Here is a 27,789-nt window from a genome sequence, read left to right as displayed (position 1 = left end):
CTATTAATAGGGCAACACTTTTTGAAATAAAAAATGCGCTAAAAAAAAGTTTTATGGCTTACATATTATTTTTATCATTCTTAATACCGCAAAGATTACATTAAACTATAAAAGTATTAACAATAAATATATTTCATTTGATTGTAAGTTTTACACGAATAAAAACATTTCAATGTAAACACATCAAACATTTCGTTGAGGTTTGTGTTCCAAGTCATTAGTAAAAAAAAAATATGAAATAATTTCAAATAGGTTTAAAAAATACGATTTTTCTGCTTTTTTTTTTAATTACATACATCAAGAGCCCCACCATTATAAATATTATATCGCCAAATAGCAATACTTAGTGTTTTGTAATACTCATAGTCAGCAATATTTAATAATTTACCATTTAACAAATTTAAAAAGTTTATAAAGATTAAATAATAAATCTTAATAATAAAAAAAATACAATTTATAAAAAAGCCAGGATTTAGGCTCGGATTCCATCATAGGCTTGATTGAACAGTAATATTCAATAACAGCATTGTAAATCTGTTTATTTCATAAGAGCAACTATGCGAGTATCTTGCCGTTTCTTCTCACTAGAGGCTGTTTTCGGAAATGGTGGTGTTTAAATATTGACGACTCGATAAAGCTTAATTCTTAAGTTTACTCGAATAAAATATATTTGATTCACTATTGGTGTGTATAATACAAGCATGTCTTCGGATTTGAAGGTAGTACCAATAGCTTAATAAAAACAAAATTCTACAATTTAGTCCTTATGCTAAATATTAGCAATATAATTATTAAAATATACGTCGCAAGCGATTAGCTTAATTAGTCTCTCAATTAACAGGCTAGCGTTTTATCTAAGCGGTTTCATTGACATTCAGCCAATACATCTTCCATCCATAGAATAGAGGAATTTACTCACCTGAAAATTACTATTTGGATTACGTAAGTAGACACATTTCTAACAGTACTTGAACCAACTTCCCCATCTTCCCACAAAACAAAAAAAGGGTAAAGTTAGCTTCATTAAATAATTAGCTTAAAATAGTATGTCCAGGTAAAGTTTGAAATGACCATTTAGGTACCTACAGGGGCTGATGAAACAAGCTAAATGCGAGTAATATACTTTATTTGATAGCTAGCTTTAAATACACAAATATTTGGTAAATGAGAATTCATGACTGGTTAAAATAAAATATTTAATTCATTACCTACAAGTTAAAGATGTTGCACTTTTAATAAAATTTAAGTTTCATTTACAAATAAAATAGATATCTATAAGTACATGGATTTAATTATTTTTTCATATATTTTATTTATTAGCAGGTAAAGTTTTCTCTATAAATGCTCTCATATCCTTAAGTTCTGATTCTGATGAGCTGTGTGTCAAACCCTGGTAAGTCATGAATTCAATGTTCTTCATGAATGTTTTCAAGAACGAAGCTGTCATTTGCCCCCATTTGAAGGGAACAACTGGATCGCAGTCACCATGCGCTTGGAAAATCTGAAATTAAAAAAAAAATCGTCAAATATCTTTTAGGTTACGCAGATTTGTAACTGTTTAATATATTAAATGACAGACGAACAACTGAACTTATACTCTATTCCAACCCCAAGAGGAGAAAAGCCAAATAAACAACATTTGACAGCAAATTGACGCGATATAGATCGGGAGCTTGAGTAAACATCGACGAAACTGTTATCGGAATTTTGGAAGTAAAATTAAAGTGGAAAATATAAATAAAGACATACTAATCATAATCTATTAGTAGTGCACACTATCACTGAATTATTAGCAAATCGTGTGAAATACGTAAATCTAAGGTTTGTTTATATTTTTTTCTACTCCCATTGGAATAGGCTATAGCAAAATGAGCGGAATGAGTTTGATTGACGATTCTAGCCGTACGTTGTATTCGGTCAAATGAAAGAAGCTTGGTGAACCGAACCGATATGAAGTACTATCTCACCATGGTAACCGAATTTTTAAACGTTAATTAAAAAGGACTACGCTCGAAACGTTAACACAAGTATACAGTGCAAGTTCGTAGTTCGACTCACACTTGACCATTTTTCAGGAGGCCATGACCACAACCTTTTTTGAGGACTAGATCCGCGCCTGAATGCAATGACTGTCTGGCCTTTCTTCCCTTTGTTATGTAAATGTAGTTATTGATTAAAATAAAGACAATAGCCTTTTCAAATATGGAATTGTGAATAACTTGGTATTATACATTTTAACTTTAAAGTGAACTTATAAAGTTAATGTATACATGGCCATTTTTTAGCTCAATATAATCTATAGGATAGCAATTGACAGACGTACGTTTATGTTTCAAAGCAACCGTACGTTTTCCTATGTGTAAATTAAGATACATTGAAAACATTTTTTTTTTTTAATTTAAATAACTTTATGTTTTAATAAACCAGGCACACAAATGTGTGTATTAAGATATATAAAAAAAAATATCTTCATCAGTTTCATCTGATAAATCTTCATAATCTTCTCTATTAACAACGCTGTCATCTTCATATATTTAATTTACACAAAAAACACTCCATAACTATTTAGCAGCATACAAAATATTTATATATCATCAAATCGACATATTTTATCCCTGTTACATCTGTTAACTACCACAATCGAGAGTTTTCGTACAGGAAATTGTTGGGCGTGTCATCATAATGATGGAATATGACATCGGTATGCCATAGAAAAAATGTTCTGCCTATAGACATTGGCACCGTTTGATATTTTAAACATTTGTTAGATAACCAATACGCTACAGACCTTATGCGCAGAGATGTTATGTCTCCGGTACCTGTTTTATGTAGTTGCAATGGCTCACTCGCCCTTAAAATCGGAGCACAATAAGTGTTGCGCCTGGGTGGACGAATATGGGGAATGGGTGGCATTTACCTAAACAAGCTTGCACAAAGCCCTACCTCCCAATCAAGATTTCTAAGAAAAGGGAATAAAATTACATCCCATGAACTAGATGTGATCTGAGCATAATTAAAAAATGATTATAAATTGTAATAAGCATGTTTTACAGCAACAATATACGGTCCTCCTAACTACCCACATTATAAAGCATCAAAAGCTTGGAATAAAGGGAATGTATCTAGTTTGAATTTTACCGCGTTAAGTTACCACTACATCATTATTTTATAATTTCATATATTCATATCATGAATAATAACAGATTTAGTGAAGATAAGATAGACCTCAGCAGAGGGATTATTTCGGATTTAATTTCACATTTCTTCACGATATAACGCCCACAATTTGCAACAAACGTAGATGGATTGTGATATTATAATTTGTATACTCGATAGTAAAGGAAAACACTACAATTATGCGGAAACCCGCGTCGTCGTCAGGAAATTGGAAACAATATGAGATGTATGTGTACATATGTATAACACCAAGCAGAAACATCTGTAGAGCGGTGTCGAGAAATAAGGTCGAAACTCTTCGCCTTGACCTTTGTTCAGAAGCGGAACAATTAGGCGTTTATTATTTATACTTATTTTGTACAAATACTTTCATGTTTTGACTAATATATATATATATATTTAAAAGGTGCTTAAATGTGTTGCATTATAAATATGCAATAGGCGTAAAACAATTGACATTAATATGGATGATATTATGTTACGTTATTTATCACACTATGTATAAATCACTTGTAAAAACCACACTCTGTACATCATTCATTACCATCGTTAGATTATAGTTAAATTAGAAAGCATTAATCAATCTTATAGACATTAGATCATAATAATATCATTAAAGACGATACATAAATAAAAACTTGATTGGACTCATAAATACGTTTTGTTTTTTTTTTAAACTTTTTTCTACTCACGCAAATACTTATCCGATGGATATGTCAATAGTTACAGTTAGAGAGAAAGTCTTTAGGTCGGCGCATTTCAGACAAACATCGGCTAAGCTTTAAGGAGTCGTATAATACTATATTCTCACACCAAATGTACATCACTGCATTTACACCCTATTCCAATCGAAGAACGAGTAAAGATAAACCTTCGATTTGCATACACATGTCATACAAATACAATTTGCTTATATATCTGCATTATGCACTAAACATCTTTATCAATATATCTTTAGAAATAATACGACACTATTTCATTTCACTACTTATAACCACTTAAATTTTACTCCAAAGTTCCAATAACAGCTTCGCTGAACTTCAGAGCCCCATTTTTTTGCAAAACAATATTGAATATCAGACTATTCAAGATATCGGCCAATGATTTCGAGTCAATTCAATATCAAAGTTGTTTATTTTTTTTTACTCCTCTCGTGGATGGAATAGACTATCCAAGTGCTCTAATGAAGACTCGCACCACGAAAAGCGCTCATTGCGGAATATGAAACGTGGCACGCTCCAACGGCATGACCATTTCCGCTACTGTTTAGATTCAAACACAATGGACCTAACATATCAAGTACTTTATATGCCGTCAGTCTGAGCGTGTCCGAATTAGTACCCACCCACTAACTTGTTTCGCCTCTATTTCAATTTATTTTAATAGCGCATTTTTAAAAGGATTTGGTCTATCTAAAATGAATTTAATTTAAGAAACAAAGGAATTAAATTTATTATTTATAAAAAATCATCTCGGTTTGTACCTACTACGATATGATAACTTGACCTTAGATCAATCACATAATTAATTAACAAAACAACAAATCATTTCACTTCAATTATCAAGTATAAATTATATAACAAAACTGCTGTACTACTAGTGTTAATGTTATATTTTAAAACGATGAAAGTATTTATGAGGTTTTGGTCGCGTGACATAATCGAAAGTCGAAAAAAATTACGGGCTCGGTTTTCCTACAATTTAAAAAAAATGCGGTATCGAAGGTATAGAGTTTTTTTTAACAATATTAAATGAAATGGTGTGTAGTTAAATAAATTATTGTGATATTTTAAACTAGTTTAGCGAGTCCAGTTTCTCGTATCGCATTGGTTGGACCTGCACTAGATCAGTTTCCTATTTCAAAATCAGCTTAACTTACCCTGCTAACAACTTTAACGTGAAAGTGCGGCGCACTGTTGCCTTTTTTTATTAGTACAACATTGAAAACAGAAAAATATTGAATATAAAGTAGGGCTCTAATTATACCCACGGTAAGTCAAGTAAGTACCTAATCTTGTTACAGCCTTGAGTTTCGTTGGTTAATTTTTTCGTATTTACGCAAAAACTTTTAATTCGATTAACACTGATACTCAATGACAATTATTGTATATATTTTTAATGACATATAGCTTAACGAGTGATTAATAACACATTAAAATGATTAAAAAGTAATTTATTTATGACTAGGCAATTATGTTAAATTAAATACAGAGTAATTTTAAAAATATGAAATTTTAAATCAAAATTGCTGAAATATTGTCTACTTTATTTGTTACCTTTTAATCAACTGTGTTATCAATACATTAAAAAACAAAAATAAAATTTCACTTTAATAAGAGAATTGGTAATGTTTTCAATATACTTATATGGGCTAATATTACAATGTATTGTATTGGCTTTCAAAGACATTTGCTTATCATTCATAAATATGTCAAGCAGTGAAAGGCCATGGATTATTTTTTAATGAAATGATGGAAAAGAAAATGTGGAGTATGGTAGGTTCTTTACTAAGAACATCTAGAATTCAGTGGTATCATATGCTACAGATTGTATGAATAACAAAAGTAACATCCTGCAGTTGTTACAAAATAAAATTTGCAAAACCTGGTAGTATTGAACAGTGATCTAAGTCATCACATAATTATTTTTAAACATCATCATCCTAGTGATTTATTCCAGATCTGCATTAAGACATTTTATCAGAAGCTAATTGTGAGATAGGCTGTGAAAACCCAAAATGTATAATATTCAAGCATGCCAAAAGTAGAAATTTAGTTTTATATTTATAAAATTTAATTATAAATTCAGGATAATATATTTTAAATTTATAAGCTTTATTACTTACAGGTAAGTCTCTAGGAGCTTTCACAATTTCAGGAAAGTAGGCATATCTTGGTAACCAACAGGAAAGTGACATAACACCAGCTAAAGACTCGGGATATGTCAATGCTGCATGAAGAGCTAAAGCTCCTCCTTGAGAGAATCCACCTAGTAAAATTCGATTGGCAGGTATACCAGCCTAAAAAAGTATTATATTAAAGATTTTAATTAAAATATATGTAAATAGTTAAATTTTATCACTACATTTTACAATTTTATCATCATCATTCTGATTATATATATCTAATTTAAAAGTATATCAAATAAAGACTCACTCTGACTTCATCAGCAATCAATCCATGCACAAGGTCTGATGCTCTCACAATGCCTTCCTCGTCTTCGGCGGCTGTGGCATCCAATGTTTTTAAATCAAACCAAGAGGGCATACGAAATCCGGCATTTAATGTTACTGGTATCGTAGATGCCGTCGGACAGATCACCTTAACATGAGGTCCCCTGATAGCAGCAATCGTGCTTGCCCAGCCATGGCTGAAATTAAATGTATACTTTAGAAGAGATCATAAATGCGATAACACTAAGAACATAGTACAAACACTCACCCCGTATCACCGAGTCCATGTAAAAATATAAGCTGAAATAATATAGTACTATATTATTTAATACAAAAATTATTGTATAGTTTTATAATTTGCTCACCGATGCTGTCTGTTTTGCTGTAGCAGCAATTATTACAGGATTCGGTTCCATGGTCAGATAAGTATGTGAAAATCAATAAATAGTACTGTCCGCCGCAACCAACTTAACCAACTTGACAAGACTAAAGATTAAAGAGTAAACGTATGAAGACAGACTGACAGAAACAAAAAGTTGCCCGCTTCATAAGTATTGCCCATTAATGTGTTAATAGCCAATTCTTAAGATTATCTTATAACTATATTACAATACCTATTTATAAAAAAGATCCATCTGGTATATAGGAATACTGTTGTATCCGTTTATTCCCCTACATTAATTCCAGACGCTCAGACCTTGGAAAATAACCGGTAAATTAATAGGTAGCCCGGGGTCAAGCCTACGTGTGTTGGAGTGCTTTATAAATAAAAATATCAGAGTCAGAGGAAAGAGCGCCAAAATAATATTTTTGTGAAATGAGATTTGAAGTAATAACTTTAAGTTGTGTACTTTTTCTTTTCTTGAAAATAGGTATGTAAATAACAACTATTTTATAATTGAATTGAAAACTAAAAAGCAAGATAGATTTGTTCTATTAAGCTCTTAAAGGTACAGAAATTAACTTAGAGTAGGTCCTTAGAGTAATGAGAAATTATTGACACCAATTAATTTTAAATGAACAAAGCTCAAAAAGAAAGGACCTAATAATTTTTAAATAGTCCAGATATGAAATTTGTCAGTTCATTTAAAGTTGTCGACACAACGTTATTTTATTGCTAACACTATATTTAATATTACTCTTTACAATCTAACGTCAACTCAATTATGAGATCTTTGTTCTTATGTTGTCTGCCCACTACACCGTCTATATAGGTACCAAGACCGAGCTAGGAACGTATCACAAAAAAATATTCTTTTTATTGAGAAATATGAGACTATGCTCACACCCAAGTATGGCTAGCGACGGTGTTGTTCTCAATACAAAGACTTTTTTTACAACTGAAACAACGGGATCCATACGGATATGACTCGAGGATGATATGCGGGTGATATGGTCACTAAAACTGTTATGTACAGATGTGATACATAGTTGGTATTTTTTGTGAGTATAGCAATCCGTGTCATGCTTTTTTTCGTACCTGATGAGTTCATAGCAAATATATGGTATGAGAGGCGTAAGTGGGTACACTGCTTTATAAATGATTACTACCTTAAAATGATTTTTTTAACATTCAAAAGTTTCATAAACATTGTATGGTGACAAAGAAATAAATATTTCATATTTGCTATTAAATCCTGCAATTTTGAATTTAAAATTTAATAAACAATGTTATGTTTTCCTTGATAAGAAATATAAAGCAATAACATCAAACTGAACAATACGTTTAATAGTCAAAACACAAAATTGTTTATTTAAGTGCAAAGTTATAAATTTATATATTTATATAACTTTGCAATCAAATAAACATTTTTAATATTAGCTAATCCAAAAAAGACTATTTCGCAAATATCTAAAATAAATGTCTATGGTTTTAAGTATTAAATGTTTTAGATCGGGCAACTCTAAACGTGTAATTAATACAACGAGCTGAAAGTACATATAATATACACATTATATTGTTTAGTGTTTTGTAATTTGTTATTTGTTCCAAGTTTTAGAAGGTCATATAATTCATATATATATTTGTGCTATAGATGACCTAGAATATAGTAAGTAACTGTGTATTTATTTCTTAGTAAAAACGAGCTAACATCGAAGTCCTATATTTTGACAAGTCATTGTTTGGTATTTTGTAACAACAATCAAGATATTTGTTTTGAATCAAACTTAGATATCATCTTTATCGTTTAAACTGTGCAATAGAGACTGTGATTATGAGAAACACTGTTGAATTTGGGTCTCAGCTAAAAAAATTAAAATACCATGCTTTGTGCTTGTAATAAGGATAAATTTAGGCAAACCACAGACTACATCAATTCTACTAATGCTAATGTCAATTATTTTTCTATTAACAACAAATACATTGATAAAACTTTGGGTTCGAGGTATGCAAAAAATGCAAGCTTTCAAGAAAATTAAAGTCTACATGTTTTATTTACAGAATTAATGATATACAATGTCTACTGACGACATATCACTAAGAGTGGGGATGGGAAGATTGGAAATAGAGCCAAGCAAACCAATAAAGAATATAAAAGAAGAAAATCCCTTCCTTAATCCCTTGCAAAGACGGATGTCATCCAAATCATTTAATCAAACAACAAAATGTACCTGTGTATGTCAAAGAAAAAAAAATTCCTCAATATGTAAAAAAAAGCATAAACTATTAAAAGAACCTGTTCTAAGATTATCTCAATCATATAATATACACAATAAAATAAAAAATGAGTGCCAATATTTGTTCAAGAATGAAGTCATGTATAGTCATGTACCAAAAAAATGTAATTCTGATAATGTAAACTTACACACACTGGTTGACAATTGCAATCAACTAAGTATATCCTCTGATAAAAGCCACACAGTGCTGAGGGTAAATAACCTAAATGACTGTGCCAAATGGTGGAAATGTGAAGCATATAGAGATAGACAATCAAGAGAATCAAATTCAGAAAGAAGTTCATCTGGATCCTGCTCTCAGGAAGCACTGAATCCACCATGCGATGTCACAATTGACGAACTAGCTAGCTACTTTGAAACACTAGTTCACATACCAAAAAAGATGTCCTCAATGGCAGAAATGATGTATATTTAATTTGAAGTATAATTAAGTGAAAATAATTCTGTGGTCCATTTTTTGCTCTTTTATATTTTAATTGGGCTTGTAATTAATATTAATAACCAGGGATGCATCTATATGCCTTTTTGCCGATATGATACCGATACTGATACTCTTAGAAAAATATCAGCAATACCGATACACTTATCGCATTTAAATAAAGGTAATATAAATGTATGTAATGATTAATTGTTTTTATTTAAAAAAAAATATTAAAATAAAACATAGACTAGACTTGGAATGTGAATATTGGTAATTAAGCTCAGTAATTAAGGTTCATTAATAAGAGTTAGTAACTAAAAAAACATTAATCAAATTTTTGTTTAAAAAACAAAGTATTATCTCGTTTGCAACGAAAATGACAAAACAAGAGGCGTGTTTACATTACTTTTTTAAAATATGTAATTTGAACAGTATTGTTGTATCGGCCAGTAAAATATTGCCGATATGGATAAATCGGAAACCCTGCTGTATTGTCGATATATCGGTATCGGATGCATCCCTATTAATAACCATTCACTGTTAGGATATATTTTTATTATTTGACCAAAAATAACTGTATTCAATTTTATATGTTATGTTTAAGTGTCTGTCACCGTGAAAAGTCTATGTTGTGAATTAAACATTTTACAAAATAAAAATAACAACAACAATTTTAATGATAATCTTGGCTGTAGTACTATGTCTTGTTCAGTGTGGGATCTAGTTTCATCATTACTCTAAAGATTACTCATTACTTACTGTTTTACAAATTGCTTGCTTTTATGTATCTTTGTTAATGATGGTTTAAGAGTGTGCCTATTGCTACTAAAATTTCATATTTAACCTCCTCTGTTCTTACTTTCTCCAATCATAGATTACCTTATTTCCATGTTGAGTCTATATCTACAATATCTAAAAGTATTATTTCAATATATTTTCTTGTTGCTTTAATTTTACAAATTATTTCAAGGATGTTTCTATTACTTAGATTAAGTACAATGATTATTACTACAAAACGCACTTACACATAACAAAAAACAAACATTTGTTTGAAGTGCCTGTGACATGTGACAGGAGATGGATTGGTTTGTCAAAACCTATTTTATGGAATAAATACTGTTTTATAATTTTTTAATACTATTATGTAATTGATCAAAGTCCATCCTTGAAATTATATTTAAGTTATGCTGCATTACTTTGAACTGGATTTACCCGTAAAAAATTAGCTATTCGATTTATTCCCTCTCTTGAGTCATCATGCAAATGATGTTTAAAGCATTGTGTTTGCAAGATCAAAAAGATTAACAATTAAATATTTCTCTTTTAAAATAATTATTCATGTATAGTCTAAGAGTCTAGCCCTGTTATCATGTTTAATACATGTTTATACAAATTAGGTACTAATTTTAAATGATATTTATACAACAAGTATAAAATTATTATTGTGAACATAAACTGCCCAACTATGCCATGCAATTCATTCTCAAATATTACAATTTTGACTAAAAGAAAACAAATCTTTTCCAATAAAAAAATACTTAACTACAAAGATTTCAGATCCAGTAGTCTTTAATTGCTTTGGATAGAAACAAGTTTAATAAATTGTAACACTTACTGGAATTCCATCTAGCACTAACATTTGGCATCTTGATTTTATAAATTTTAATTCCATTTTTTATTATATAGTGGTTAGTTATCTAAAAATCAACAAACAGGGCTGATTAACATATTTTAAATAAATATTTCATCTATAATGTCAATGTATTGAGGTAAACACAAATAAATGTTAAAAATTGTAAAGTATTGTCAATATTAAAATATATATATTAAAATCAAAGTAAATGAAATGTACTAGATTACAAAAATAATGGTATTATAGAAAAGAAAAAAAAAAATAGAACTGCCACATTCATTTACCATTAGATTTTTTATTTTAAACAAAGTGTTCTTTGTGTTCATTTATAATTATAAGGATATTTCCTCAAATTGTCTAGTTAAATAATGGGAACGTAAATGTATGTAGGCAAACATATACTAATTATAAATACAATTATTATTCTAATAAAATTAGTTCAACATTCTCATTATAGTCAATTATTTGAATATGACATAAATTCCAACAATGTATGATTGAAGTGCATTTAAAAGTATATTGTTTAGTTATCTTTAAGGTGAGTAAAATTATCTTGTGTTAATGTGTTAATTTCGGTGTCATTTTTCACAAAATATATGGAAAATGATAAGAAAGGTAAATATTAGTGTTTTTTTTTTAAATTAAAACAGTAATTAAATTTTAATAAATTGTTCAAATAAAAATATATTTTTCGTTGGCTGGCTACTTTTGTGAAAGATGTACATATATTTGGATAAAAAATACTTCTGATAATGAGTAATTCAATACGAATTTCGTACCTTAAAACAGACAATCCGGTTCAAATTACATACACATTTGTAAAAATATTTAGTGGCTTGGATTTGAGCCCGTGATCTTTAGATCAGCACAGTGCTTTTTTAGTGTTAACATCATATATTTTTGGTTAACTTGCTATCAGGTACCTATAGCCAGTAGCTACAGTGTTTGAGGACAAATTTATTAAAAGATAGGGGAGGGATCATAAGTAAAGTGGAAGTCTTTTAATCTTGGCCAATATTAGAGACCTTCATCTAGGAAAAATATCCATTTATTTTTGTTATAGAAGATTATAACCAGAACTATTTGTTTCTGTTTTTGTCTGCACAGATATCACATCTCCGATAAGCAGCAGCAGATCCCACAAGATCGAGATAGCATTACTTTTGGAATGGAATGGGACGTTATAAAATGCAACGATCTCATTCGCCTCAGTGAGTTTTACGTTTCAATTAGAAATAAAACATCATGTTTAGTTTTAAAAATTTAGTTCTATATATTGATTTTTACTATTTGAGTGTACTTACATGTTATCGCGGACTTTCCAATATACCGTTTTAAAACATACAATCTTCTAGAAAATTATTTTGTTGCAACTATCTCCTAAGGCTTAGCCAGCATTAACATGCATTACATATTCTTATAATTACAAATTATATTTACAAACCTTCCTTGTTTATCGCTCCTTTTATTTTCGTGCAAACTGTATCGATATCCGTTGCGGGGTTTAGAAGAAGAAAGCGGAGATACAGACAGGCAGAAAGCGACTTTGTTTTATACTATTTACAGAAATCATAAAAAATATCAATCAGCTTACTTAGAATTGGTAATCAATGAATAAAAAAATAAATGCTGGCGCATCACGTGATCTGAAAACACAGAAAAATTATAGAGGACCAGGGTAGATCTTTTATTAGCACAGAATTTTGTACTGATCACAACATAGAACTACATCTTATAGCAACTGGCTCTGCCAGAACTAACGGTCAGGTATAAAGGGTAATGCGCACCTTAAAAAGTCTTCTTTCCATAATCGAAAAGGGAATCAAAAAGTTTTAGAGTTAGGTGAAGTACAATTAGTACTAAATATCACTAGATCCGGCGTCACATGTTTCTCTTAACAGAACTTAAGTTAAGCACACGCGCACAGTCCTTGGGAATGTCCCAAATAGTTTTCCTTCACGACCTGACTTAGACTATAAATAAATATAATTGACTACAACCTATTGAGTTAGGCGATAATGTCTTAATCAAGAGTAGCGAGCGTAATCAAACAATGTTAGTCAGTCATAACTAGAGTTTTAGACAAAGACCGCTACGAATCAAAGAGCATTCATAGATCTGGCAGAGTTTATAAGTACTCTCACAAGAACTTGCGTGCAGTGCCTAGGGGTTTTGAGGGTCTGGTAAAGATCTACAGAGCTGATCAATGACGAGGATGACATGTCGGCTGTCGATGAAAATGAAAATTACCCAAAAGATTCGGATGCCAATACCGAGACAGCGTCCAATGCTAGTGAAGAAACCATCACTACCAGTTCCGGAACAGTCTCGGCTTCGGAAGACGATTTGCGCCTAGTTATGGAATAACCTATAGAATTTGGAATTATGGAGTAAGAGATCTAGATGTGTAAGTAAGCATGTGTGTTTAAGTGTTGTAATGTAACGATTGTTGAAAGGGCCCCGAGCGGCCGGGCCAGGCTTCGGTAGTTGGTAAAGCGGGTCGAAGGGGCCTAACACGCCTGGTCCATATTACCTCGCAATGAATCTCAGTCTAGTCAGGAAGGACCGAGCGTATGATAATGTGTATCCTTATTTATTTTGTTGGAACAGGTAGAGAGGAATGATATACTGGGAAACATGCAGATGCCTGACACTATGCGCACGAGGTCGTGCGATCATCAGGATTGGCCGTGTCACCGCATTCGCTTCATGATCATGCGTGATCTGACAAACGTCAATATCCATAACGCACACCGAGAACTGCCCGATAATCCACGCCTACCCGAAGATGACCGTCACAATGGCGGACTAACAGTGTGACGGAAGGGGCGGCTCGCCCCGGGCCTCTAGCCTTGGGGGCCCCAAATGCATCCTACAAACATGATCAAATCCTAAACTATTTATAATATTTTAAAAACGTGCTTAGTACCTACATATTTTCATCAAGATCAAATCACTACACTCTACAGCCATCTAGACTGTTTACGCGGTACTAATATTCTTTTAACTTCGCTGAATTTTCACTAACGGATAAGACTTTTCAAATTTATATAAACACATTTATACACACAAATGTAAACGGAATAAAAATCTTGTACAACTACATTTTTTCACTCATTCAACTTACCGCCCCGGGCCTCTGACGGGCGTAGTCCGTTGCTGGACTTAAAATTACGATGATTCTGAAAAGATTTTATATATATAATACAATACCAATACCTTATCTACCTGCATTTATGAGTTAAATATATTAGGTATTTTATAAGTGTAACTTAGAACATTAATGTACTCAGAATAACTTTTTATCAATAAAAGATTAGTAAATAACTATAGGTCATTTCCAAGTTGTCATTTTCTCCGAATAATAATGCAACACACTTAACACTTACTCCGATTAATATTTTTTTTTTCTGTTACATAAGATCATACGAATGAATGCTTTAGATAGCTCGGATTCCAAATAACGAGCAAACAAAAAAAAATGTTTACTTCGCTGTTACAAGAAATATTAATTAAAAATATTAAAAAAAAGCCATGACCACATTTTCATCTACGTTTCTCAAAATAAACTCATGACCTAAACCGATTTTAATAAAATCTATAAATCATTTATGACATACTTAACTATATAGACTTCCTTTCCTTATTCTCATTTTATAACTTATAAACTCCACCCGTGCGTAGCCGGGAAGTTATAATATATGTTAGGTATGTTTATTTCAACAAACATAAAATAGTTTGTTTTTTTTTTGATAATTAGTTTATGTTAGTAATTGACGGACATTTTTTCATTGTTTATTAATATTCCATTCCGTTTTTTGACGACCCACTACCATTGGGACCGCTAATATGCTTTAATCCAGAAATTATCCGATAAAAATACTGTAAATAAAATTCTAGTATCTTTATTCAATATAGAAGTATTACACTTTCTTAGTGATAGTCAAAATTCTGCCATTTAGAAAAGAAAACTACTTCAGATTTAAGAATCTGTGAAAGAAACTTAACGGATTTTAAAAATTGACCAAGAATAGATCCCGAGGGACCCCAGCTTTGCCGGGGTCCCAGGAGATCTCTTACTAATCTACATCAAGCCTTTGAACTCGATTGTTCATTTACGAAATCAGAATTTTTTTAATTACCTCAACACCAGCATCACTTCTCGAGCGACCTTATATGAATCGAAATTGTTTATTGCGCAGCAACTTGTTTTTTAAAATGTAATAACATTTGATATATACATTTTTCGAAAATCTTACTAAGAGTTGTTAGTACAGAGATAGGTCAATAGTAAAAAGTATAATGTTTGGTAAAAATTATTCTCTGAGCCAGTTCCCATGAATCAGTACCTATATTAATAATATTATTACTAGTATCTTAAATAGAAAAATACATTGGTTTCAGTTCTTCGCTCCTGGTATCTTTTCTATTGTTGTAGTTGATACTTCACCGTGATCCCAATCTGATGGTTCATTTCCTAATTCATCGTGACTTTGTATTGGAGTCATAATATTGGAATGCTTGCTGTTTTTAAATATCAGCTGAAATCAAAGTAAATAGACTTGTGTATTTTTACTTAATAAACAAACACAAACCAAAAACTAAATATACTTTATCATGGATTTGAAAAATCAATCCATAGAAATATTTGGTCAAACTTGTGACTTTTACCAATTACAGCCGAAATCGTTGGCATCGTTTTAAAGTTAGATTCTTCATATGATACCTATTACATATGTGATATATACATATATTACATATCTTTTTGTTTATTTGACATAATAGTTTTAACCGAATACATAATTAATATTAGTTGGTAAACTGATCTGATAACTAATTATGAAACTAATTAAATATTGATTTCATGAATTCAATTTAATTAATTCATGAAGAATCATTAGTTGCAAAGAAATATTACATTTGCATAAGGATACAACTATCATAAACACATATTGATGCTCGAAAGCTCGATATGGAGGGCGATGGTTTCCTCTAGCTAAGTTAGAGATTTAATGTTGATGTTGATTGATGATTTTTTTTAATGTCTCATTACATAATCAATCTTGTAAAGACCAAAAATATGTTAGAATAAGAAAATTCGTTGTATCAGCTAACAGTATAAGTGTAATGTCTTTGTTTAATAAGTCATTTTTGTGTGCATGTTTTTCGTATTTTAATTTTCAATCTTGAGTAGTTAGTTTTTTGGTACTTTTTGTATTAAACTAAATATGTTGTATATAATCTGCACAGGCGAATCAAACTATATATATAGATAAATTGTAACAATCAATAAGTGTTTTGTGATTAATCAGTGGCGTAGGAACGAGTATCTTACTTCATTTATAAATGTATATTCAAGCCGATAAGAAGCTATGCAAATCGACAAATCAAATCAAAATATACTTTATTCAAGTAGGCTTTTACAAGTACTTTTGAATCGTCATTTAACAAACTATTTAAAGTAAAGATACCACCGGTTCGGAATGTACATTCTACCGAGAAGACCGGCAAGAAACTCAGTAGTTACTCTTTTTCAACAACAGTTGAAAAAGAGTTTCAAATACAGTCATGTTAGTTAAATACAATTATGTATGTTACGTCTCCTGCCTGGAAGTCAACAAGCATTAACTCCACGCTTTTTTATCATTAATATAATCTTGTATCGAATAATATGCCTTCTCCTCTAACTCCAAGATTATAAATAGACTGGATTGCTCTCTTTTGTAAAATAAAAACAGATCCAATATCTGCAGCATTACCCCAAAGTAATATGGCATATGACAAAATACTGTAAAAATAATAACCAAAATATACTAGACGAGCGGTATCAATATCAGTTAGTTGTCTAATTTTTCTAACCGCGTATTCTTCGGAGCTGAGTCTTCCTGATAAATGAGGACTTCACTGAAGAAAAAAAATATCGGCTACATCAAGACGGCTACCGTTTAAAGATATATTTTAATTTTTTTTTCTAACATTGGGTAGGGTAAAACTACACATTTTGTTTTTTGAGTGTTCAAAACTAAAATATTTACTGTAAACCAATCGTGTATCTGTGATGTATCGTCAGCAAACAACACTATATCACAAATACCTTTAATATAAAAAGGAAGATCATTTATATATAATAGAAATAGAAAGGGACCCAAATTTTATCCTTGTGGAACACCCATTTTTAACGTAGATGCTGAAGATTTGACGCCATTAATTATTTTAGACTCTTTGACTTAATATGAAGCAATGAGATCAAGAGCTTTACCTTTAATACCGTAGTATTTGAGCTTATAAAGAAGCGTCTCGTGTTCTACACAATCAAATGATTTAGACAAATCACAGAATACTCCAATAGCATTCTGTGATTTTCTCAAGCATCGTAAATACGTTTAAGCAGTGCTATTCCCGCATCAGTTGTCGAGCAACTTCTTGTAAAACCGAATTGCTCACTATGAAAAATTGTATTTGTACCGAAATGGACGAGAAGTTGATTTAAAATATTGTTTTCGAATATTTTACTTAAAGATATTCCTGAATTAATTATAATTATAAATATTCCTGTAATTACTGGGATCGCTTCTGTTTCCAGTCTTAAACAGTGGTAAAACTTTACTACATTTTAACAAGTTAGGAAATGAACCCGTGTCTAAACTCTTCTTAAAAATTACTGCTATTAACGAAGCAATATCGTATATGATGTTAGTAATAAATTTTACCTCATATGTCCTTAGTTTTTTTAACATTGATAATTTTAAATACATTTATGGTATCTATTGCAGAATCTGTTTCAAATGAAAAATAATGTTTTTAAATAACGCATTTAAAAACATTATTATTTAATAATTTAGCTGAATCTAATGTAGATGATTGTAAATAACATGTTATTTTTTATATTAGGTATGTTATTAAAAAGTATTTCAAATAAATTTGCAACTTCTAATTCAGAATTTGTGTATCTACTACCTGTGTTCAATTTGATCAAACGGATTCGTCCGTAGATGGTTAAGTATAAGATATTACTTTTTGATTTCTGTGGATATTTCCGGTTTTATTTTATTTCAGGTTAAATGTCCAGCGAGTGGTTAACCGGTAGTTATTAAATGAATAAATCGTCTGGTCGAGTAAGAGAGTGGATTACTCATGGATGATTCGAGGTCACGCGCCTAGATGCGACGTACATAAGATCAAGGTTATTTGTTATACATACGGCTAATTTAGAATTTATATATTGCTTGATATAAGTAGAATAATAGTTTCAATAGGTGCTTATGATTTCAGTCATGTAAAGCTTTTTATAATTTAAGGAAGATAAAAGTACCATAATTACAGAATACAAAAACACAAAAAAAACGACATAATATTCCATGGATATTGTATACGCTGATGTGATAAAACGAATGTAGAATCTTTTTCGCGTTATTTTCAATTATATATTACTACTAAAACTCATAAAAACTCATTCGTAGCACATGTAAGAATATATTAATTCTTTGTGAATTATTTAGATTTGTTAGAAAACTTTTTTGTTATGCAGGTTCTTTTATATTAACTCTTGAACTTTATTTTTATACTAGTTGAAGCTGCGGCTTTATACGCGCAAAATTTATTAAACACAAACTTCCAAACCCCGTTTTACCCCCCTTAGACTCCACCCGAGTTTTGTAAAATTTCTTAGCGGATGTCTACACCCTATAAGGAATTACCTGCGAAATTTCAAGTTTGCATGTGTTATAGTTTCTAAGATTTCGTGATTAATCAGTAAGTGGTATCTCTTTTTTATATATATATCCTCCTGACACCTCGCGTACTTTATAAAGTGCTAAATAAACCGTACTCTAAAGGCCGAATATTTTTGAAGTTCTTATTTCGACAATGGGCAGCCGTCCTTCATGTAGCATCAATTCCCGAATGTTTGTTTTCTCCCGCTAAAAAAGTATTTGTCACGTCACAAATACTTTTGCTTGTAGCCAATGAAATTTAAGTAATAGCGATAGTTTGTCCTTGGAGTTCGATATATTCATACCTAGTAGCTGCCACTCTGGCGACAAGTGCTCAAGAGTTCATAGGGATGGCGGAACTTAAGAAAAAAACTTAAGGAAGTAAGTAAAACTTAAAATGTTTTTGTTAAATTCAATTGTTTTAATGTAGATTTTTATAGGAATGCAAATTAGTAAACATTCTTTGGAATTCAAGTACTTTTGAGGAGAAATAAAAAAAATAACAAGTAAATAAACTGTCGTAAATAAATTCACTTCGTTCGTAATTCATGTTTTAAGTACATATATGGAATTGATCTTAATCACTTTCAGCGTTAATACTATTTTTCGCGTTACGAGCCAACGATATTACGGAATTGTTAAATAACTTCGATTATGAAGTCTCTAGTGAGGATGAAGATTTCGTTGAAGCTTTTACCAATGAATCCCGATCATCAGTAGATGAAGACTCACGCGATAGTTACAACAGCGATGATAGCAAGTGGTCTTAAAGACATATTTAATTTGAAATGTTGATTAATAATATGTTAGACACTTCGAATAATATTGTTCCTCTTTGAACAAAAAGATCTGAATTTAATTGAGTTGTTTTTGTTAAAATAAATTATTTGAATTTAATCAAAGGTTTCATGAAAAAACATGAAAAATCTGATTGTTGATTGGGAAATCTTATGACTATTTATTATTTTTTGATAAAAATAAATAAATATGTTTATGTTTAGTTCTTAATTTGTAACATTACATTAAATTATATGAACAAATTTGATAATTTGTTTTAATTTTACAATTAACCTTCTTATGCCTTAATGACCTAAAGACCTTTCTAAAAGACAAAAAATATCTAAACACAAAGATGCTCAATGTCTTTGTCAAATAATATTAAGAAACATTTGTTTAAGGAAAACTCGGGAAAACTTTAGTTTATGTTTTATTTAACTGGCAAGGTCTCGGCCTTTGCAACAAAAACAGTTTAATGCTTTGTAAAGTACATTCGGCCATAGTTGCAAGTGATTTCAGTAAATGCTTAGGTGTCAGGAGGATATACTATATAGATTAACTCCAATAACTCCACCAAAAATAATAACGGTTGAACTCGCGTTATTATTTACGATTTGAATACTCCTTACAAAACGATTTTGCTTTAACAGATGTAGATGCCATGACAGATAGATGATGGAGTACAATATGAGCTCCATGATGCTGTTTTATATTATTGAAATGTAATTATTTGTGGACTGAAAATTACATTTCAAATGTATATATTATATAATCAATTAAAGTTTATTTCTGTAAGTCAATAATTACGTATTTTTATCAAAAGGATAAAATTTATGGTATAGGCAAGCAGACGAGCAATTTGACTACCTGATGGTAAGTGGTCACCACTGTCCGTAGACATTGGCACTTAAAGGAATATCAACCATTCCTAATGTCACCAATATACCACCAACTTAGGGAACTAAGATATAATATCTTCCATCCCGTCCATTATAATTGTAGTTTTACTGGCTCCCTCTCCCTTAAAAACTAAACACAGCAATATTTAGTATAGCTATTTGGCGGTAGAATATCTGATGTGTATATGGTTCCTACCCAGACAGGCTTGTACAAAGCCTTATCACCAAGTATATCTGTTATCTTCAATTGACTGAGTTTACAACTTATTTTTGTTGAGTATAAAAATGAGTTTAATTTTTTTTTAACTTAAGAGGACAGTCCTTGCGGAACGCTAAAATAGCGCTTACTGTTCTAGACACGCGGTAGCGTATCAGCCAAGTTCTAGTAGCAGAACTGGCGTGCAGCACCGTGTGTAATATTACACGAACCATTTGGAGCCACTTTTGACCTCCTCATAACTCAAAAACTATTTGACATAAACGAGTCAAAATTGGCTCATATATTGAGACTCGCGAGATACATATGTGTTCCTAATTTCATAAACGCATCTCAAACGGTTATTTAGATATTAACGTCTAAAAATCGTCATTTTTATCACTGACTGACCTATAGATCAAAACTATATCCTACTTCCAGGTAACCTAGAAAGTTCAAATTTGGCATGCAGGTAGATAATTAGGCTAATATAAAGGAAAAAATCTAAAACTGGTAATTTTTTATCTTTTATTATAATTTTTCAATTATTGGGTCTATTAGGAACACTTATATACTTAGTTCCTGTAATAACTGTAATAAAAAAAATAATGTAAGAACCAGCAATCAAAACTTATGACAGCCGGTCTTAATGTGGATTTTAAGGTCTTCACGTGAATATATAACAAGTTGAATACCACCCTTAAGTTTTTTAAATCCAAATATTTCCGTTTTAGTACTTATGAGTATAGCCGACTTTCGTATTTATTACGTTATTCACTAGCATTTAGCGCACATCAATGGTGCAAAATAATTATACTTAAAAAAATAATAATAGGCATTTCGGTACATTGGGGAGGTCGACAACAGCAATAGCACACGTAAAATAACGATTCAATTTAAACATATTTTAATTTGCGAACTAGAAGTCAAAACTAAGTTACAGATATGAAGTAATGTACATATATGTTCAAAGGAAACAATTCTCTATTTGCTTAGCATATTCTACTACTATACACAAATTACAATGTTGTTTCTGACGGAGACTCAAATACTCCGTCCTGTCGATACCAGCTACCTTAATTATCCCGGCTACATGCTTGAAGAATCCTTCAAAGCGAAAGCCGGAGTATGCTTGTTCGTCAGGACGGATGTTTGTTGTCACCGTCTGCGCTGCTTGGAGGACCCTTCCTTCTCCCTGTTAGTGGTACGTGTGGACTTGGTTCGTCAGAGTCGGGTCTACGTGTGCCTCTACAGATCCCACAATGGTGACTTGGAGACAAGCCGACTATTTGACCATCTTAGTCGGGTGGCAGATGCTGCGCAAGAGCAGTTTCCTAACGCGGAACTGGTGTTTTTGGGGGACTTTAACGCTCACCATGAATCATGGTTGAAGTCCTCCAAAACTGACCATGCGGGAAGGACTGCCCATGCTTTCGCTCTCACGCATGACTTGACCCAGTTGGTTGATCAGCCCACCAGGATCCCAGACATTGACGGGCAAGCGCCTTCCCTACTGGACCTTCTGCTGACTAGCCACCCGGTGGAATATCAGGTTGAGGTTCGGGCTCCACTTGGTTCTTCGGATCACTGCCTGATATCTACCAAAGTGCCACAGGCCAAGCTGCCGCCACCAACGGTAAGCAAACGTCGCATTTGGCACTATAAGTCGGCAGATTGGGACGGTTTGCGCGATTACTATGCGTCAGTCCCTTGGAAGGAGCGTTGCTTCAGTGAGAATGACCCGACAGCTAGCGCCGCTGCTATTGCTGGTGAGATCCTGTTGGGGATGGAATACTACATTCCTAACTCAGACCTCGCCAGTAAGGGTACGCGTAACCGTTGGTTCACTCGCGAATGTGCCGATGCTGTGTCTTCTAAGCAGGCGGCATATCGCGCGTGGATCAATGGCTGCGTTAGTGGGGCATCTAACATCGACTCACTGAAAGCAACCTACAATAAAACTTCCAAGTCTTGTAGGAAGGCATACACAAGAGCGGATGCACAGCGCATTGCGCGGTTTGGCCATGACCTTATTTCACATCCTAGAGGCTCCCGTAGCTTCTGGCGTCTGACCAAATCTGTGCAAAGCAATTTCTGTCAACCTTCGCTGCCACCGCTCAGGTATCCGGACGGATCGCTAGCTCACAGTCCGCAGGAGAAAGCTGATCTTCTGGCAAAACTCTTTGCGGATAATTCCGTAATCAATGATTGTAGTGCGCTGCCACCAACAATTCCTTCATGTGGCTACACGATGCCTGACATCAAAATCAGGCAACGTGATGTACGTGCAGAGCTACAATCACTTGATGTGCGGAAAGCTAGCGGTCCCGATGGAATACCAGCCATAGTGCTGATGAAGTGTGCAGTGGAGCTGTCTCCTGTGTTAACGCGCCTGTTCCAGCTGTCTCTTTCTACAGGATGTGTGCCGGATTCTTGGAGAGAGGCTAATGTGCAAGCGGTTCCCAAAAAAGGGGATCGATCTGACCCGGCAAATTATCGGCCAATAGCTATCACCTCAGTTATTTGTAAGGTGATGGAACGGATCTTAAACAACCAACTGATCCATTACCTAGAAGATCACTGTCTAATTAATGATCGTCAGTACGGGTTTCGACCAAAACGGTCCACAGGTGATCTTCTAGCGTACGTAACACACCTCTGGGGTGAAGCTATCGAAAAGCGTGGAGAGTCGTTGGCCGTCAGCCTCGATATCTCCAAGGCTTTCGACAGAGTCTGGCACAGAAGTCTTCTCTCCAAGCTGCCGGCATACGGTCTGCCGGTTCAGCTCTGCACCTGGATTGCTAGCTTCCTACACAAGCGCAGCCTTCGCGTTCTAGTTGATGGTTGCGCTTCAAAATCCCATGTAGTGAATGCTGGAGTCCCCCAGGGGTCTGTGATATCCCCCACGCTCTTTCTTCTGCATATCAATGATATGCTCTCTCTCGGGAACATACATTGCTATGCAGATGACAGTACAGTGCACGGGGGATACCACGGACGCGCAGCGGCTGGACGGGCGGAAACTGAGGAGAGACGGAGGGATCTTGTTGTTGAGCTCGATAGGACGTTAGGACTCATCGCCAAATGGGGCTCTGACAATCTTGTTGAGTTTAACGCCAAGAAAACACAGGTGTGCGCTCTCACAGCGAAAAAGTCACCATTTTCCCCTCCTCCTTCCCTCTGTGGCACCACGCTGGAGATACATAGCAAAGTCGCCATACTGGGAATCGACGTTCGGTGCGACCTCAATCCAAAGGATCACATCGAGGCTGTTATAAAAACAGCCTCACGTAAACTCGGAGTCCTGAACAAGGTGCGGCGTTTTTTCACGCCTGCTCAACTGCTCCTGCTGTATAAAACACAGGTACGGTCCTGCGTTGAATATTGCTCGCACCTCTGGGATGGCTCCGCTAAGTACCTACTGGAGGCCTTGGATCGGTTGCAGCGACGTGCGGTTCGCATTATTGGCGATGTAAAGGTCACCAACACCCTCGAGCCTTTACAATTGCGTCGAGAGATAGCGGCACTCAGCGCTTTCTATCGAATGTGTCACGGCGAGTGCTCAGAGGAACTATTCTCCCTTATTCCTGCTTCCCCTTTCCTTCACAAGTCCACGCGTGCTGGTTCTCGATGTCACCGCCTAACTGTGACATCAATTCCATCGCGTACAAAGAAATTTGGCAACTCTTTTCTTTGTCGCACTTCCAAAACATGGAATTCTTTACCAGCGCACGTATTTCCCTCCTCTTATGACCTGGGTTCCTTCAAGCGAGGCGTGAAGAGGCATCTTGCGGGCCGGCAAGGCGGGGGCGGCTAGAGCAGATCACCTTTCCCAACTGCACTAGCTCTTACCATCAGGTGGAGCAGAGTCATTTGCCCTCCCGGGCAATAAAAAAAAAAAAAAAAAATACAAGGCCTTCGCTTTGACGGTGCTCTTTTCGACATAGGCTCCTCTATATTAAGTAAAGAGCAGGCTTACGTTGGCCTCTCCAGAGTTAAAACCTTAGATCTAGTACATCTTATCAATTTAGGTCCAAGTCAAATCAAGACACAAGAGAGCTCTATTGTAGAGTAAAACCGTCTGCGCACGTTATACCACCCCTACTTGGCCAAATTAAGTATAAACAGAAAACGCGTAAAAAAAATCAGGACACTGAATAGGCAATTCACTCGAACATTTCAGAGGTACCTACAAGGAAAATAAGAAAGTATCAAAAAAAAGACAATTATACCCCGTAAACGTAGGAAAATAGAATAGCTTATCAAAAACCATTTGGAAATAATTTTGTTATTAATAAGTACCTACTAATAATTTATATACAAAAAGTAGTGATATCCCATCAAAAACATAAATGTAAAAATGAGAGCCAAGTTAAATATTATGATACATACCTTGGTTGTTGACTTCAACGACAAAAGAAGTGAGATCTAAATTTGTGCCAAGTTAAATAGTCCTTTCTGAAATTTATTTATAACTACATAAAATATCATTTCTTCTTATAACTTGGGATAATATATTGTTGCCTAAGGTCTGACTTGGCTAGTTCTTATATGTTTATAAACACAAATTGTAGTTTGTGTTTAGAATAACAAATTATAACTCAGAACATCTAAGAAGAATGGAGGACAGCTCAGTATTGCTTAGTTAGTGTTAACGTACATTAAGAGCTGCGATGGTCCAGTCACTAGGAAACATGAATTTTAACCAGATATTGCGAGTTCATATCTAGACAAGTACCATTGAATATTTGCATGCTTAATTTGTGTTTATAATTCATTTGTAAAGGCTTAGAACTTACGAAGGCTACAATATAATTCGTATATGAGAACTAGCCAAGTCAGACCTTAGGCAACAATATATTATCCCAAGTTATAAGAAGAAATGATATTTTATGTAGTTATAAATAAATTTCAGAAAGGACTATTTAACTTGGCACAAATTTAGATCTCACTTCTTTTGTCGTTGAAGTCAACAACCAAGGTATGTATCATAATATTTAACTTGGCTCTCATTTTTACATTTATGTTTTTGATGGGATTTCAAAATATCTTCAAACTGGAGCATTGATTATGGATAAAAAAATACATTCAGTATCTGAATAGATTATATCTTAAGTTTTACCGGATCATATTTATAAAATATATATCAATAATTTAGTAAATTCATCGTCAACATCACTCCAAACAATGAAATCGGCCTTTTCTATTAACATTTTTTAAGCTATTTAGCGGCTAGTTTATAAATACATTTTTGGTTAAATGGGGACACAAAAGTGTAAATAATTAATTCACCATGATCAATTTCTATTATATCACACAATATTATAGTAATTTTTATTTAAATATTTATTACTTTTTGGCATTCGTCGTCCATTACTACTTTACTTACTTTTACTATACTTTTTGGCATACTTTTTAGTATGGAGAAAATAATTTGACGGTTTTGACTTACTATTCGATATTTCTGTCAATAATTTTTCAGTCCCTCCCCAGAGCCCAAGGTCGTCTGTTTTTATTTTGAGCCGAGTCTTATAATTTCGTGAAACGTCTACGACCACATAGATAAGTTAGCATAAGGTGCAATTGTTAATTTTTACTTTTTATAATAGTTTTGGACTTTTTTGTAACAAACTACAATATATTTTTTAAAGTCACTAGGAGTTGGTAAGACGAGACAGGACAATTCTTATCAAAACTTGAATCTTAATGATTTAAATATCTATTTTTCCTCTTCTGTTGCTATTGACAGTGCAACTAAAACATGTACAAGGAATCAACTTTCAGGTTTACCAACTCTTGATACTCCTGTTTTCTTTTTTAGTCAGTTTTCCGAAAGTGACGTTAAGAAGAGTATTTTAGCAATTAAGTCCAATTCTATCGGGTCTGACTGCATTAGTCGTAAGATGATCATTCCCATCATTGATATCCTGGTTCCTGTTATCACATCAATTTTTAATGCATCAATTTCTACTAGCGCCTTTCCATCTATTTGGAAAAATGCTGAAATTATTCCTCTCCCGAAAAAAAGTAATCCTTGTTCTATGTCCGAATATCGTCCCATTTCAATTCTCCCACTTTTGTCCAAAGCTCTTGAACGTCTTGTACATCAACAGCTTAGCAATTTCCTTTTAGAACATAGTCTCCTTAATCCTTTTCAATCTGGTTTCCGTCCTGGTCATAGTACGACTACTGCACTTGTCAAAATTACTGAAGATATACGATGGAATATGGACAATCAAAGGGTTACAGTATTGACGTTACTTGATTTCAGTAACGCTTTTAATACTGTGGACTTTGATATCCTTTGTGATATTCTGCGCATTCTTAACGTATCTCCTACGGTTACTGAATGGTTTCAAAATTACTTGCAGGGACGCCGACAGCGAGTCAGACTGAATGATTCATGCTCAGACTGGTCAATGGTCTCTGCCGGTGTCCCGCAAGATGGCGTGTTGTCCTCTCCTATTTTCAATGTTTATTAATTCTATCAGTAATATTATCACTTCTCTCTATCACCTCTATGCAGACGATCTTCAGATATACTCTCACTGCACAGTTAATGATTTAACCAAAACTATAAACTGTATTAATAGCGATCTCACATCAATAGCAAACTGGAGCAAATCCTTCGGCTTAAAAGTTAATCCATCTAAAACTAAAGCGATAATAATTGGTAGCTCTAAATTACTAGCTCGAATCGATAGAACGCAGCTACCACCAATAATATTCGATAATATTGAAATTTCTTACAGTGACAGTGTTAAAAATCTGGGTATTTTGTTTGACCAACATCTCTCCTGGGGACCACAAATTTTTGACATAAGTCGTAAGATATTCGCTTCAGCTGGATCACTCCGCAGATTGCGTAATATGCTCCCGATTCCTACTAAAATTGTGCTTGCACATAGCCTTCTTTTACCAATTCTTGATTATGCTGACACATGCTATGTCGACATCACTGAGGAGCAACTAAATAAGCTTGAGCGCATTCAAAATTTATGTATACGTTACATATTTGGTTTACGCAAATATGATCATATATCCGAATTTCGCAAGAAGCTCAAGTGGCTCCCAATTCGCCTTCGCAGGAATACTCATATTCTCAATCTGCTATACTGTATAC

At 33.2% G+C, this 27,789-nt stretch overlaps 2 protein-coding genes across 2 annotated transcripts; one reads left to right on the top strand and one right to left on the bottom strand.

Annotated features, from left to right (window-relative positions):
- Nucleotides 1-1,179: 1,179 nt before the first annotated feature.
- Nucleotides 1,180-6,869, bottom strand: LOC125069208 (acyl-protein thioesterase 1). Its single transcript, XM_047678612.1, has 5 exons — nt 6,715-6,869; nt 6,618-6,649; nt 6,333-6,546; nt 6,023-6,196; nt 1,180-1,501 (listed from the first exon to the last, which is right to left on the bottom strand). The coding sequence occupies exons 1-5, from the start codon at nt 6,763-6,765 to the stop codon at nt 1,310-1,312; spliced, it is 663 nt and encodes a 220-aa protein (XP_047534568.1). The 5' UTR covers nt 6,766-6,869; the 3' UTR covers nt 1,180-1,309.
- Nucleotides 6,870-8,252: 1,383 nt separating this feature from the next.
- On the top strand, nt 8,253-10,968 carry LOC125069291. The gene is made up of 2 exons (XM_047678729.1): nt 8,253-8,400; nt 8,793-10,968. Exon 2 carries the CDS (start codon nt 8,808-8,810, stop codon nt 9,441-9,443), a length of 636 nt encoding a protein of 211 aa, XP_047534685.1. The 5' UTR covers nt 8,253-8,400; nt 8,793-8,807; the 3' UTR covers nt 9,444-10,968.
- Nucleotides 10,969-27,789: the final 16,821 nt, after the last annotated feature.

Source organism: Vanessa atalanta, chromosome 15 (genome assembly GCF_905147765.1).
Source record: "Vanessa atalanta chromosome 15, ilVanAtal1.2, whole genome shotgun sequence".
NCBI lineage: Eukaryota > Metazoa > Arthropoda > Insecta > Lepidoptera > Nymphalidae > Vanessa > Vanessa atalanta.
The sequence above is the reverse complement of the archived record's forward strand: the minus strand, read 5'-3'. Positions and strand labels throughout refer to the sequence as shown.

What these genes read in the sequence shown, in the direction of transcription:
- LOC125069208 (XM_047678612.1), bottom strand. Translation starts at nt 6,765, where the DNA reads ATGGAACCGAATCCTGTAATAATTGCTGCTACAGCAAAACAGACAGCA. An exon ending in CATGGACTCGGTGATACGGG is followed by an intron (nt 6,547 to 6,617) that starts GTGAGTGTTTGT and finishes ATTTAATTTCAG; the next exon opens with CCATGGCTGGGCAAGCACGA. An exon ending in TGATTGCTGATGAAGTCAGA is followed by an intron (nt 6,197 to 6,332) that starts GTGAGTCTTTAT and finishes ATACTTTTTTAG; the next exon opens with GCTGGTATACCTGCCAATCG.
- LOC125069291 (XM_047678729.1), top strand. Translation starts at nt 8,808, where the DNA reads ATGTCTACTGACGACATATCACTAAGAGTGGGGATGGGAAGATTGGAA.